The sequence below is a fragment of the Triplophysa rosa genome, linkage group LG21 (assembly GCF_024868665.1).
Source record: "Triplophysa rosa linkage group LG21, Trosa_1v2, whole genome shotgun sequence".
Lineage (NCBI taxonomy): Eukaryota > Metazoa > Chordata > Actinopteri > Cypriniformes > Nemacheilidae > Triplophysa > Triplophysa rosa.
In genome coordinates this window covers 15,288,692-15,302,784 of record NC_079910.1, presented here as the reverse complement: position 1 = coordinate 15,302,784, position 14,093 = coordinate 15,288,692, and the positions used below count along the sequence as shown (strand labels likewise).

Below are 14,093 nucleotides of genomic sequence, written 5' to 3'. Positions count from 1 at the left end.
AAAACGTGACGGCATCTTAGTTCTGTGTCAGCGGCCGTAGTGCTTCGAAAAGGAGGGGTGGAATGAGTCGTTGGTTGCAATGCGCAACCTCACCGCTAGATGCCGCTAAAATTACCCAATGGTCCTTTAATTTATACACTGAAGATATGCAATGTTATTATGTTATCAATTTCTACACCTTAAAAGCACTGTTTACTTTATGTTCATCTTTGCTCTATTGTTTTATTGGTGCTGTTATTTGTATCTTGATTTTTTTGTTCTTATTTTTTATTTGTCAGTAGTCCTTATTTCCCCGAATGTAGCATATACCCAACAGTACCGAAACTGTGGCCCGAACCGTTACACCCCTATTCGTAATGTACTAGGAGGGACTTTGAATTATGAATGTTAAAGTATCGCCGACATCAGATTATTCTATTTAAAGGGGCTATATGTAAGAATTGTCATGTATTTAGCACTTTTTTTGTTAATGTGTGAACAGATTGCTATGAAACTTAAAAAACTAGGCCCTTCCTGACTTTCTAGCTTGTCTATAAAAGCTTGCAGTTTTATGTGAAAGACATATTTAAAGGATGTGATGTTCATGTGTTCATCTGTCGACATGATCACATTCAATCACATTCAGTCACTATGGGCGAGTGTGCACAGGGGTAAGCTTGTAAATTGGTGTGAGTTGGTGGCTGCATTTCACTTAACGGCCACCAGTGTCGCTATTAACAAGAGTTTCTAAGTATAACCTGCACATAAGAGTATATAAGAGTTTTCTGCATTTAACCCCTTTAAAAGTCATTTCCCTAATATGTCTATTTTAAATACATGAAAATCTATCACACTGTGGATGCATAAATGAATAAATACCATCTAAGCTGTCTTGGTGTCTCTGGTTAAAGTTCTCATAAGAGTCCCAGCGCACCACAGGGTCATTTGTGTTGTAGTCCACACTCACAGATGGATCATTCCTCTGACTCGCTCTACCTGAATCACAAAGTACAATGACAATCCAATATATGTGAATAACACAATTAAACCCCATATAAAATCTAAATGAGACTTGAGGGTGTTGTGTACTTCTAAAAAAGATAAAGTAAAGTTTAAGAAGATATTTAGAGCTGCAATCTTTAACGCCTCTATATCTTCATCTCTGTAGATATAAAATTGCAGGTTACTTTACATACTTATCTTAAAGTATAACTTAAACTGATATTTACTGTGAAACTGTACCCGACAGCTCAAGCTATGAATCATTATTATAAGCTTACAGATGTGAACATAAAGAGACGGTTTTCAACACTGATGGTTTAGGCACTTGCTCAATAACTGTTTCTTGTTCATTTTTAATAAAACAAACACCAATTGCATTTTTAAAACAGTCAAAATGGGTCAAAAATGCAAAGAATTAATGATAGTACATCCTATATCCTGTGTATACAATTGGAAATAAGTCAACAATAAAGAAAATTGTGTTTGTCTAACAAAGTGGAATGTTAAAGGGATACTTCACCTAAAAATGAAAATTCTGTCATCATTTAATCATCCTCAAGTTGTTCCAAATCTGTGTAAATGTCTTTGTTCTGATGAACACAGAGAAAGATATTTGGAAGAACAGATTTTGCCCCCCATTGACTCCCATAGTAGGAAAAATTACTTTATCAATTTTTTAGTTCTGTTGAACACAAAAGAAGATATTTTGAAGCATGTAGGACAGCAAACAGTTCTGGGCACTTTTGACCACCATTGTATTTTTTCCTACTATGGGAGTCAATGGGGGGCAAAATCTGTTCTTCCAAATATCTTTCTCTGCGTTCATCAGACCAAAGACATTTACACAGATTTGGAACAACTCGAAGGTGAGTAAATGATGACAGAATTTTCATTTTTGGGTGAAGTATCACTTTAACCTGTTGTTTGATAAAGAGAGAAGATGGTTTATCTTACCTTTGATTTTCTCTGGACCAGACGAAAACACAAACTCCACTATGGCATCAGAGGGAAATCTATCATCTGTAGTGAAAATTCTGAACATTAGTCATTGGAAAGACAGACAACCACTTCCGACAGCTTATATGTGCCAAACAATGGTCCACTGTGGCCTGTTTAATATTCTATCCATCACACTTCACAGTATACATCTCATTAGAACAATGATTAACGTTCAGGAATTTTCCCAGACATTTACAAGCAACTACATCGGCCTCCCATGCATCTGCGCTTAACCCATAGAGAATCCATTGTCACGTATCTCATCTCAATTACACAGCTGTGGTCAGCAGGTGTTACCCAGCGGGAACGAAGGCGATAATTTACAGCACAGCTGAACGCATCATAAAATCGCTCCGCTGACATCCCAAGAGGATATGGGCTTGATGCGGTCAGAATCATTTCTACTGACGGACAGCTCTGTTTTTATTGCGGGTATGGAGAAGTTTGGCTTGTGTACCTGAACAGGCTTCGTCCAGCTCGCTTTTGCCAAACCACAGCTGAGCTCCATGTATCGTGCACGTGTGGAACTGAAGTCGAAACACGGTGTCCCTCTCGGCAGCCTGAACGCGCCTGTGATAACATTTGACCTACACGAGAGAGACAGACACCATAAAAGGGATTGAGGAGGTGATTCAAATCTTTAGTTTTGACAGTTGCAATATATCAGGGTCAGATAAAAACAGACCCACATACCATAATGTCTCCTTTTAACAATAGTGCAGGCTCGATAGTAACAACCAGCTTTCTGCTTCCAGAGCCCTGCAGATCACTACAAAAGAGACGGAGAAAATCATTCTCAAGGAAATACCAGCGCTTACAAGATATCCAGAGAATAGTGTTAAAACCCCATGGCTTAAAAATGGGCCCTCATTACCATCCCCGCAGAAAAAAACCAATAGACACCATCACAGAAATTCTAATGGTTTCCATTAAAATACCATTATGAACCGTTTGCTTTTTCCATTAAAACCGTTACAAAATTCCTTTTTGTTCGAAAGATCGTCACTCACTATATGCCAGAAGTGTAGACGAGTTGCATGGACTGATAGATCTTCAGGAAAGGGAAGAATCCTGCGAAGCAAAAAGTACGAGAGAGGAATTTGAACTCTCTCATCTGCAGCAGATGAATGAAAACAACATACAGTATGTGAGATACTGTGTCATTTCCTGCGTTTGTGAATGAGAAGCAGGTTTCCAAAACAAATAAACACATGCACCATGTGGCCATGTTGATGATGTCACTGAGCCATCCACTCACCTCCATCCTCCTGGAAGTTTGGGATGGTAGGAATGAGGACCTGATGGAGGAAGAGAGGACTGCTGTTCATTTTGATGGCCCCCGAGAGAAGCCCTCCGAAGTAGTAGATATACCTGCAGAGAGACATATGTGTCAAAGAATGTGAACAATGTGAAGGAGGTATGCGAGGAGCACGAAGGTCAACGAGAAACGAATGGGTCAAATATCTGAAGAGACGTACCTGTTCTGAGAGGGTTGGAGAGAAGACGACACTTTATCTTCACAAAACTTCCTCATGGCCAGCGTGCTGAGAGCCTGATCGGCACTGTGTGTACAAATCCAGCGGAAGATCATTCATTTACAGTTTCAATTCATAACCTTAACAATATTAAAGGAAAAACTCACAATCACATCAAAATGTGCCGTATAAACAAAATGACTTTTGATTTCTGATGACATAACCAAGGTGGTGTAGGCAGGGCGAATAGCATTAACCCCTCTCTGGAATGCTTGATTCGGATTGGTTAATCAAATATTTGACATATCAAATGTTGTTTCAGGCAAGCAAATAGCAACACAGTTGTGCTGGTTTCATGTCCTGCATCACTCTGTAGCGGCTTTCTTCTCACAAATGTGAACATGACATGTCCATTATCCCTTACAATGTTTGCTAACTTGTTTTGAAGACCCAAATCCCAAAGAATAAAATCAAGTCCCACCCTAAATTGTTTCCCACTAAATGGACATAAGTGCTACAAATGGACTTACCCTGCTGATATCTTGCTGTAATGCATGTAGGCAGCGATAATAACTCCTGTTTTTCCTTTGTTGCCCTAAAAACAATCAATACTTATTCATAATGAAACGAAATCAAAATTCATAAAACTGCAATAGGTTTGATGCATAAACGGTCAACATAAACAAACGTAATGTGGCCCAAATTTAACTTCCGGTAGACTTCCACAAAGCAACAATAACTTTTGAATAGTTTTATTTTTTATTTAATACAATTAATATACAATGAAACGTTAATTAAAATGGATATTAAAGTCAAATATATATAAAATAAAGACTTCAGGCCAGGCGCGTGCGTCCGATGAAATATAGTACATAAAAAATAAGGGTCTGATCTATAGAAACGTATTTGAAATATTGTGTGCAAAGAAAATATATTTTACTATATATTAACTGTCAATATATTAAATTCTAATATATATATATATATATATATACATTGTTAATCTATGATAATATTGCAATATGTTGAATACATGTTTTTTTTTTTACAAATATAAGCAGTATATTTACATATATTTTTTATTTCGTGAGGGATGTGTCCTTACAAAATGATTTCTTAAGCTCTTTGTTTTTGTTTTATTTTAATCATCTTCTAAAGACTTCCTCTGAAGTCTGACCCTACGTTAAATGACTCAGCCGGGTGGTCTTTAGGGTCATTTAGGGCACCTCTTGGTACTCTGTCAGTGTCTGTGACCCTGACGTGAACTGTCCAAAGAAAGCTATGACCTCTGACCTTGCAGTGCAGAACGACCACATGCTGGGGGTCCGAGTTCAGCCAGGTCTCCATGGCTTTGCACATGGAACAGACCTTATCGAGCGGAGGAGCGTGCATGTCTGGCCAACCGAAGTCATGAACCTGAGAAAGAAGAAAATTTCAATTAGGGGTGCTGCGGGACATTTGCATTTCAGCACCAAAAATATGAGACCCTACCTTTGGGTTTAAACGGGTGATGTCATGTCTTCTCTCGGACAGATTGAATAACTGTGGATAAGAATGGAGCGTAACGATGTAAATGTCATTAACATGAGCAAATAGGTTTCTTGATGACAAACTTATTACAAACAGTATCAGTACCAGAAACTTGTCCTGGTGTTTGGACTTGAGCATGGCTGCCACCTCTCTGAGATTGAGACGGTACCTCTGCTCTTCCAGCAGAGGGGGGAAAAACACAGAGATGATCCGCTCCGTGATGTAGGTGAGGTCGAAATCATAATGTCTCTCCATCACTCTGTCCATCACCCGGTCCACACTGAAACTCCTGAAAGAGAGAGAGAGAGACTTGACAAGTCGGTCATACCAACTTCAAAACCCCATTAAATGCTATAATGAATCCACTTTTCCTTCTAGCGTTGATGCATTTTCTTTTAAAAAAGGTAGGAGGAATATCGGAGGGCTTGTGATTATTTAAAATAATCAATATCTATTCACTATGTTAAATCTTTGAACCATGGTTTGCTACTTGATGAGACTTGGCTAAAATACAGACTAACAGTAACATTTCACATGGACTTAATAAAGTTGTTGGTCACTGTTGTTTGGCCAAGATAATTTAACCAGACTGATCAAGACGGTCTATAATGTAAAAATCAGGTTCACCAGGTGGTGGCTAAGTGAACTGTTTATCGAGACCAGCAAGAAGGTATAACCATGTAAATCCTGCTTTCGCCTGACGCTGATTTCAAGTTGACGTGTGACCAGACAAGACTGGAAAATCTGCTCCAAGGCAAAAGTTCTCCGAAACAAACCGCAAAAATTATTCAGCTCCATGTGATAGTCCATCAAATATGATGAAATTCATTTCAGTGAATAATTGAAGTGGCGTTCGTCCTAAAGTCATCTTTGATTGGGTACAGATGATCTGACCGCGCTCCCTGACGCACATATGAGTTATGAATGAGCCCTGCGCTCCTCACCACACTGCAGCCAAAGTGGATTCTTGACTTTTCACATCAAATCCCAAGGGAATAAAACCCTGCTGAGATGTGGTAATTTATCTGCGATAAATAGAGATTAGGAGAGGAATAACGTCTTGAAACTCCACGACGCTTAGCCACTCCTGCGGTGGTCAGTTAACTTCATGCTTTGAGATTTGAAGCTTTATAGAAGAGCTGATTCTTTTCAGCTGGACGTACCTGGGGAGAGTGTTTCTCTGTTTGGTGTATGTCAGAGACTTGGTCGAGCCCTGGAAAGAAGACAAAATGAGATTACAGCATTGTGTTTGAATACAATACACTTTTGTGGCCGTGTCAACTCCCAGTCATAAAAGACCCTCTCTTATGTTTATTTAAACAATATTTTGTTCTTAATTTCTGTCTTGGACTTAAGCCCATGTGTAATGTAAATAGAAGAATGCAACTGTAAAACTTAAGTAAAACATCAGCAATAGATAAATGAAATAAACAAAACCAGAAATCTGAGCATTATCACTGTGGTAGAGCTAAAGACAAACCGTGATTCACTACAGAGGTAACATATGAATAAAATACAACAAGATAACAGAACAAAACAAATTAAATAAAAAAACAGGATAAAAATTAAATGGAAGAACATAAACAAAAAAAATAAACAAACAAACAAAGCAGAATGTTATTTTAAAACCAAACTTATCTACAAGACAAAAACATATCTACTTAAGAAAACACACCTGCAAAACGAACTATATTTACAAAACAAAATGTAACAATAAACATAACTACAAAACAAAATGTAACTACAAAACATAAGAAAACACACCTACAAAAACAAACTATATTTAAAAAACAAAATGTAACAACAAACAAATCTACAAAACAAAATGTAACTACAAAACAAATCTACAAAACAAGTCGTAACTACAAAACAAAACAAATCAACAAAACAAAACATAACTACAAAACAAAATATATTTACAAAACAAAATGTTACTTCAAAACACATCAACAAAACAAAACAAACCTGCAAAACAAAATACCTCCTACCTAAACTTACAAAAGATTTCCAGGATTTCTATGACTGGGAATTCTGTAAATAGGATTTAGATGAGAACCCACTGGCGTCTACGTGAGTGTTATGAATGTATATATACATGTGTGAATGTGCGAGAGAGATAATAACAGAGAAGCAAAACGTTCTTACCAGATGCTGAATGTGTCTAGAGGAGGACGCTCCCCTCCGCTGTGTCAGATGAGAAAACACATCATAAATGACATCAGAAACACAAGAATGTGTCCTGTTTCATCATTAGTCATCAGTACTTTAACATTTTAGGATATCAAACACACCATAAGTGTCAAAATACCAAATGAGCCGTTTATCTAGACATTAATATATGAACTCAGAAGAGCCTTTACGTGAAGATGTATAGCTACGGTAAACACAAGGATTGCAAAAAGTACACTGTCATATTTTTTACAACTATTGTGAAGTGAATAAGTATAAAAACAAGTACGTGAATAAATAAATGTATATGTTAGTAAACCACTTATAGTGTGTTGGTAAGAATGAAAAAAACATGCATCAGATAGAGAGAGAGAGAGAGAGAGAGAGAGAGAGAGAGAGAGAGATCACTCACCAGTTCGGAGGACTGCGCAGGGATGCAGACTGTGTTGATCTAAAACAGAGAAAAGAAACATGACTCAAACTCCAATTCTGCATCACCACCATCCAACACACACATGATCCTGTCGTCTGCCCCAACTCAAACCCTTCCTCCTCAGGACGAGGGGATGGGAGTGGTGGCGGGATCTGCTGCGATGGAGTGAAGGAAATGCTTCCCCAAAGCAACAGATAAGAAAACTATCTGCTGATAACAACTCTTAAAGCTGGAGGGAGAGAGAGACAGATGCAGAGGATTGTGGGTAATGGGCAGAACCACACTCATTACTGCGCACATTCCTCTCGTGTGAAAAAACAGGACACAACAATATGTATACATATCATGAACGACATCACATGTGCCCAACCAGACACGCACTGTGTTTACATGTCTATTTCTTTTGGCCTACGGGGTAAAAAGGTGGAGACTTTATTTCCCTCGACTTGCACAAGGCGGGAATACGTGTGTGTGTTCACGGTCACGCTTACGTAAGATCAAATCCTCCCACCCCCTGTACATCCGATGCCCTGTTTGTTTGGTCACAGGAAAAGGGCTGAGCAGAGAGAACTTACTCTCAACCACACAGTCATTACATTCGGCCTTGACCTGTGACTGTGTGTGTGTTTACTTGTGTTTGTGCGAGTCAAAGAGAGATAAAGAGTTATTAAAAGATGCACGCTTTTGTTTAACAGGACAATGAAACGTAACTTATGAGACACTGAAGGAAGAAGGGCTTTTTGTTGCTAACATATATGCTCATTCCTCTTTTTCTGAATGCATGCTGAACAGTGTTAAAAACTGTAAGTTTAATAATGATTTATAAGTTGAGCTGTCAGGTCAGAATTTGCACTGAAAGTCAGTTTGACGTCATTTGATTTAATCTGACATAAAGATAAATCAAGTAACCTGCAATTTTAGTTTTCAAAGAAAGATGGCGATAGAGATACAAATAACTGCAGCTTGCGAAATCGTACAGATAGCTCAAATTATAAATCATCATTACAAGCTTTTCCTTGTCAATCTGGGCAAGGTAAAGAGACAGTTTTGAACTGTGATTTTGTATAATTTTGCTCAGTAAATGATTCCGAGCCATTCAAGGGTTATGGATGTGACATCTGCAGTCAAAACTTGAAATATAAATTCTCAGAGAATGTATTTATTACCAGTACATTGAACCATGTTTATATTTTCCTAAACCGCTGATAAGAGATTCCAGACATCAGAAAAACATCAGTCTATACACCTTTTTTTATTTTAGATGAGGGGAATATACAGTACATGCATTATGGATGTGACAAAAAAGGCCGCACGTTAAACAACAAATGGAGAAGGAAAAGCTTTTCATGAAACCAAAAATATTTTACTTTCATTTTCTGTGCACATTTATGAAGAAGAGGTGTTATGGACGTGACGATTCTGAAAGCTGCACTTACCTGACTATAAATATCAAGAAAAAACTCACCTGATCTGAAATGTGTGATAAAAAGTTTAGTAAAAACTTGGAATTGCTCTTTTGTTTATAACTGAAATAGTGCGGTAAGTATCACACCAGTATTTCATTCCTAACATAGCCTGTGCATGTGTTTTTGCTCACATGGCTGTTTTGTGTGTTGCTAGGTGGGATCCCATTATAATATCAAGTTTCCTCTTTTCTTTCTTAAAAATGCTACTATCACATTTGAAGAAAGTCAACGATTATGAGTCAAAACAGAGTTCAGACAAAATGCAAAGATAATATTTCACTCCCGTGTTGTAAAGGTGCTCCTCACGGTACAGTACACAAAGCCACTCTCTCACCCTGCACATCTGTAACACTGTAACACAAGATGATGTAAAACGAAAGAGCTATTTTTCTCATATGTACTGTAAAAGCTATCAGCGTGTTAAACACATCAGCTGCTAATTACTGATCTGGCATCAGAATCACACTCTCTGCAGACCTGTCGCTATGAACACATGTTTCCTCCTCTCTTTCATTTTTCCTGTTAATTCCCAACTTGCCTGATTTCCTGATTTATCTATTAAACTTTTCCCATGTTGCCACTCAGCCGACACCTCCATCCGAGTGTCAGTCATGCCATAAACATGTCTTCATCTATCGCATTTGTGTTATGTGCTGGTTTACCGCATTATTTCTGAAAATATACCAAGTTCCTGACCTGTTTTAGTTCACACCTGTACGTGACTCTTTCTTCTGTGGAACACAAAAGAAGATATTTTGAGAAATGTCTCGGTGGTTTTGTGTTCATACAACGGAAGTCAATCTTGTTTTGTTACCGACATTCTTCAAAATATCTTCTTTTGTCATCTGCAGAAGAAAAACAGTCATACAGGTTTGAAATGACATGTAGATAAGTAAATAATGACAGAATTTTCATTTTTCATTTTCAACTATCACTTTGACTTTGTTTGTTTAAATACAGAATTAAATTTTGAAATAAAATTGACTTTAAAATAAATACTGAAATGTTGCAAGGTATTTTTATGAAGAAAATCCTTTAATATTACTGTATATGAAACTAAATGTGTCCAATTAATTGTCTCAGTCTCAGACATGACAAAAGTCTGCACAAAGTAATTTAAAAAAGAAAACACACAAAGTTTGTTCCTTCAGTCTTTCTGTAGTCTACTATACATTCTATAAGGTACAGTATATAAGATGACAGCGTGGCGGTCACAAACAGGGTAAAGGTAACACTAACTCTTGGGGCCCAATGGGGGTCCGAAGCAACTTCTAGGGGTCTCCCCTCCCTCCAACAATGATTGCTTGCATACCTTCCTCATTCCAACGGAGATTGAGCAGAAATCCTCCACTGTTTCCTTTCTAAACTTTTTCCTCTTGTTCGAAATACTTTTTCACTCCCTCATGTAGCAACCAACCACCCAATTACTGTTTTCCATTCGCTTCAATCGCTTGGTGAGTGGATCTCAAGCAACCATCTTCACCCTAATTTTCTCACTTTCTTTCCCAACCTCATGTCCTTAATCTCCTCCATGCATCCCTCTCTGAAGTAACATCAGTCCCCTGTTAAGGCCCTGTATTCTTCAGTGAGCACAGAGGAACATGTTCCCACGTGTAACAGGACTTTAAGGGTGAGCTGAGGTCCATACGCGACTCCATGTGCCAAGTGTAATACCACAGAAGTAGTAAGGAGGGTTATTTACGTGACAGAAAAGTGTTTTGACTCCAGAGTGGCTCTGCTGAATCAAAGATCCAAACGAAACATGGCCGAGCTCGTAATCGTCGTCACGCTCAGAGTAGCATGCAGTATTTACAGTCAGACAGCAGTCTTACCCATCCAATGGCATGTTCAAAGTCAACAGGAGCTATTCACAAACCATTTTACTTTCATGATGTGGCATATTATTGACCGAAAGGGAAATAAATTGTGATAAATTGCCTATGTTTTCAGATTCAGAACATCTAGGTAAGTTCCTGACAGAATTGTCCTGACATCGAGTAGTAGCTGTTCTATCCGGTTCTATAGGGTTCAAGGCTTTTTTAAGCATTCCGAAAGAAAATGTGTGTGTGTCGGAGGCTAAAGATGATAGAGATGGACATACAGGCGTGTTGTAGGACAAAAGGTGCATACGTATAACACACGTATCGAGGAATGATACTATAAGCGGTAGAGGTTCTCTCTGTTGCGGTCTGTCCGCTCCTTGAAGGCAAATACAGAGAGAATGAGGAGGAGCTTCTTCCCTCATGCTATCCAGGCCCTCAACCAGAACTCTCCTACGTAACACAATCACACGACAACAGGACTGTTTTTGCACACACATATGCATACATTGCACATTGTACAAATTGTATAATACATATATATATATATATATATATATATATACATATATTGCACAGCACCTGCACTTTACATGGACACTTCCCCACTCCCCTACTATTTATATTTATATATTGTTTATATAGTTGAACCTTCCTTCCTTCCTTTCCTATCTCCTTTCTACTCTATTCGGACAGTCGAAAAAGCATTTCACTGCATGTCGTACTATGTATGGTTTTGTATGTGACAAATAAACTTTGAACTTGAACTTGAAGAGGTGCAGAAGAAGGGTGGAGATCGTGAGAGGGAGCAGAAGAAGGGCAGGCAGAGAGATGGAAGGATGTTGGAGCGATGATGGAAGCGTGGGAGGAGAGCGAGGGCGGGCGGGCGGGGGCTCGGGTGTAAACAGTGTAATTACAGCGATTAATCTGAGCAGAATGCAAGGCCCTCTGCAGGGGCACATACCGCCTTTCCACACTTTTTTAAACACTCACTGACAGAAAACAGCCTTTAATCAAGACTTTGATTAGTGTTTAGAACACATCATTACTTATAATACTGACTCAAGAGCTTTTTTTTTTCTTTTTTCTATGGGGTATAAATTGGACGTATCACCACAATTCTGATTCTGATATCGATCTTTCAGCAATACAACATTTATCGATACCTAAAAAAATGTTTTTTACTTGGTGTTTTGGTCTTGTTTTCCAGTAAATAGATATAAAAAAATTCATTTTCATTTGGTGCGACCATGATCTACCTTAAAGTGATAAAGTGATTGACTCCCATAGTAGGAAAAATAACTTTATAACTTTTTTTTGTTCTGTTGGACACAGAAGAAGACATTTTGAAGAATGTAGGACAGCAAACAGTTCTGGGGCACTTTTTGACTACTAGTATTTGTTGTTGAGATCTGTCTGGTTATAAGCATTCTTCAAAATGTCTTTCTCCGTGTTCATCAGAACCAAGACATTTATTCAGATTTGGAACAACTCGAAGGTGAGTAAATGATGACAGAATTTTCATTTTTAGGTGAAGTATCACTTCAAATGACATTTTTTAAGGCTATGGCCAATTCATAGATGAAAAACCCTAAAAACACTTAATTTAACATTTTAAGTTTAATCACATTCTTAATGTTTGACTAACTGAAATATATATTATTATTTATTTGTATTTTAAAATTGGCGTGTTGAAAATCGTCATTGACCCAAATAAAGTAAAAACATACTAATGTTATACAGACGCATGATGAAACCAAACCAAACAATCGTCACATTCTCAAAAGTATAGCAGCATCATGTGAACGGAGTGTTCAACTCAATCTGGAGCAGCTGGAGGACTGTTAACACACACTCAACTTTGAGCAGATCCCGTGAGAGATGCTGGGAATACAGAGAGGTCTGCTTTCACATACTGACCCATTACATCTTTTTTTTGGATCGATGCCCTACATGGAGATCCATAACTGTGACAGTTTCCGAACTCCAGCAGACGGGATTTATACAGAGCAATCTTTCCTGTAATCGTCCTCTCTCCCCCTTTCTATTAAAAACTCTTTTATTGTCTTATTGCCCAACTTAACAGGAATCACAAATCTCAAGAGTACAGCAGCCCCTCAAAGAGACACAGTATCACTGACTAAATAAGTCATAGTTTCATAATGGTTTATTACTGTTTGGAAACAACTTTTTCTGGCCTATATTTCTCCTTGTTACCCAACATTAGGATTCGGATGTAATCCAGACTTCTGAGTCAGAGCGCCAGCTACTAAATGACACAAAACGAAACTAATGCACATACTAGTATAAATCAAAGAGACTTCAATTAGGGAGGCCATTCAAAGTGTATATACACACACACAGGCTTGTGGGAAACATGGGAAACACATGCTACTGATGAGTTAAAAAAGATGGGTGATGAAGTGAAAGATTTACTGGAAGAGCCCACCCAGCTGACATCAGCTCATATCCTACTTTTGCTACCAGGAAGCGGGATCTCTTTTTTCCTGAAAAGTGGCGGAAATTACCCTTCCTCCATCTGACGAGCCGCTCTGCCATCCATTCCCCTTTTCTTCATCCCTTTCTGGCCCCCTCGCTCTTATCCGTGTCTTTTCCTACATGGACTGAACTTTCCGTTCTGGCACGTAGATAAGTCCCTTCCGCTCACAGGAAACACAAAAATACGAGCAAGTTTTAGTTTTGTTGCCTGTGGCAACAGAGGGATTCTGTATCTAAGAGACGAGACGTTCGCTTGTCAGGGGTCTGGTGGTTCTTTCCTGTGGTTTAAGGTTGTAGACGAGGATGCATCGTACTGTTCACCAGACAAACAAACACAAACAAAAAATGGTAATGACAATACTTCCCTTTCATCTCTGTTTTCAGGAAACTGCGTTTTGGGAATGAAAGAGTCAGGGGCTTTCCATTTAAGTGGGTAAAAGAAAAAAATGATTTACAGACTACTGAGGTTTTGAGTTTTTTGGTCACCATTGCTGTAGGCTACACAGACGCTTATTGGTTACAGACGTACAGTCAACTCATCTCTACTGTAAGACTTTTTAATTGAATCCAAACAATGACTGATATAAATAGTCAATCTTAACTCGAAGGAGTCTGATAAACACCAGCTGCTGCCAGCTGCTGTCTTTGGGAGGGCTGTGATATTTAGATGTGATAGATTTAACTGGATTAGAGGAACAGTAATCTGATCTTGGATCTAAAA

The 14,093-nt window shown here is 38.3% G+C and overlaps 1 protein-coding gene across 5 annotated transcripts in view; it reads right to left on the bottom strand.

Annotated features, from left to right (window-relative positions):
• The window catches only part of tns2a (tensin 2a), a 51,539-nt gene that overhangs the window by 14,156 nt on the left and 23,290 nt on the right, over window positions 1-14,093 (bottom strand). For 4 of the 5 annotated variants that reach the window (XM_057363005.1, XM_057363006.1, XM_057363007.1 and 1 more), the window contains exons 4-17: window positions 7,567-7,605; window positions 7,131-7,169; window positions 6,149-6,198; window positions 5,091-5,274; window positions 4,947-4,997; window positions 4,749-4,871; window positions 3,986-4,050; window positions 3,459-3,542; window positions 3,239-3,351; window positions 2,991-3,051; window positions 2,674-2,749; window positions 2,438-2,567; window positions 1,936-2,001; window positions 859-975 (exon numbers count right to left, since the gene is read on the bottom strand). In XM_057363005.1, coding sequence (XP_057218988.1) covers window positions 859-975; window positions 1,936-2,001; window positions 2,438-2,567; window positions 2,674-2,749; window positions 2,991-3,051; window positions 3,239-3,351; window positions 3,459-3,542; window positions 3,986-4,050; window positions 4,749-4,871; window positions 4,947-4,997; window positions 5,091-5,274; window positions 6,149-6,198; window positions 7,131-7,169; window positions 7,567-7,605 — 1,198 coding nt within the window. Of the gene's footprint in view, window positions 1-858; window positions 976-1,935; window positions 2,002-2,437; window positions 2,568-2,673; window positions 2,750-2,990; window positions 3,052-3,238; window positions 3,352-3,458; window positions 3,543-3,985; window positions 4,051-4,748; window positions 4,872-4,946; window positions 4,998-5,090; window positions 5,275-6,148; window positions 6,199-7,130; window positions 7,170-7,566; window positions 7,606-13,401; window positions 13,430-14,093 lie in introns of those variants that run through there. The other variant, XM_057363009.1, reaches the window with a different exon arrangement.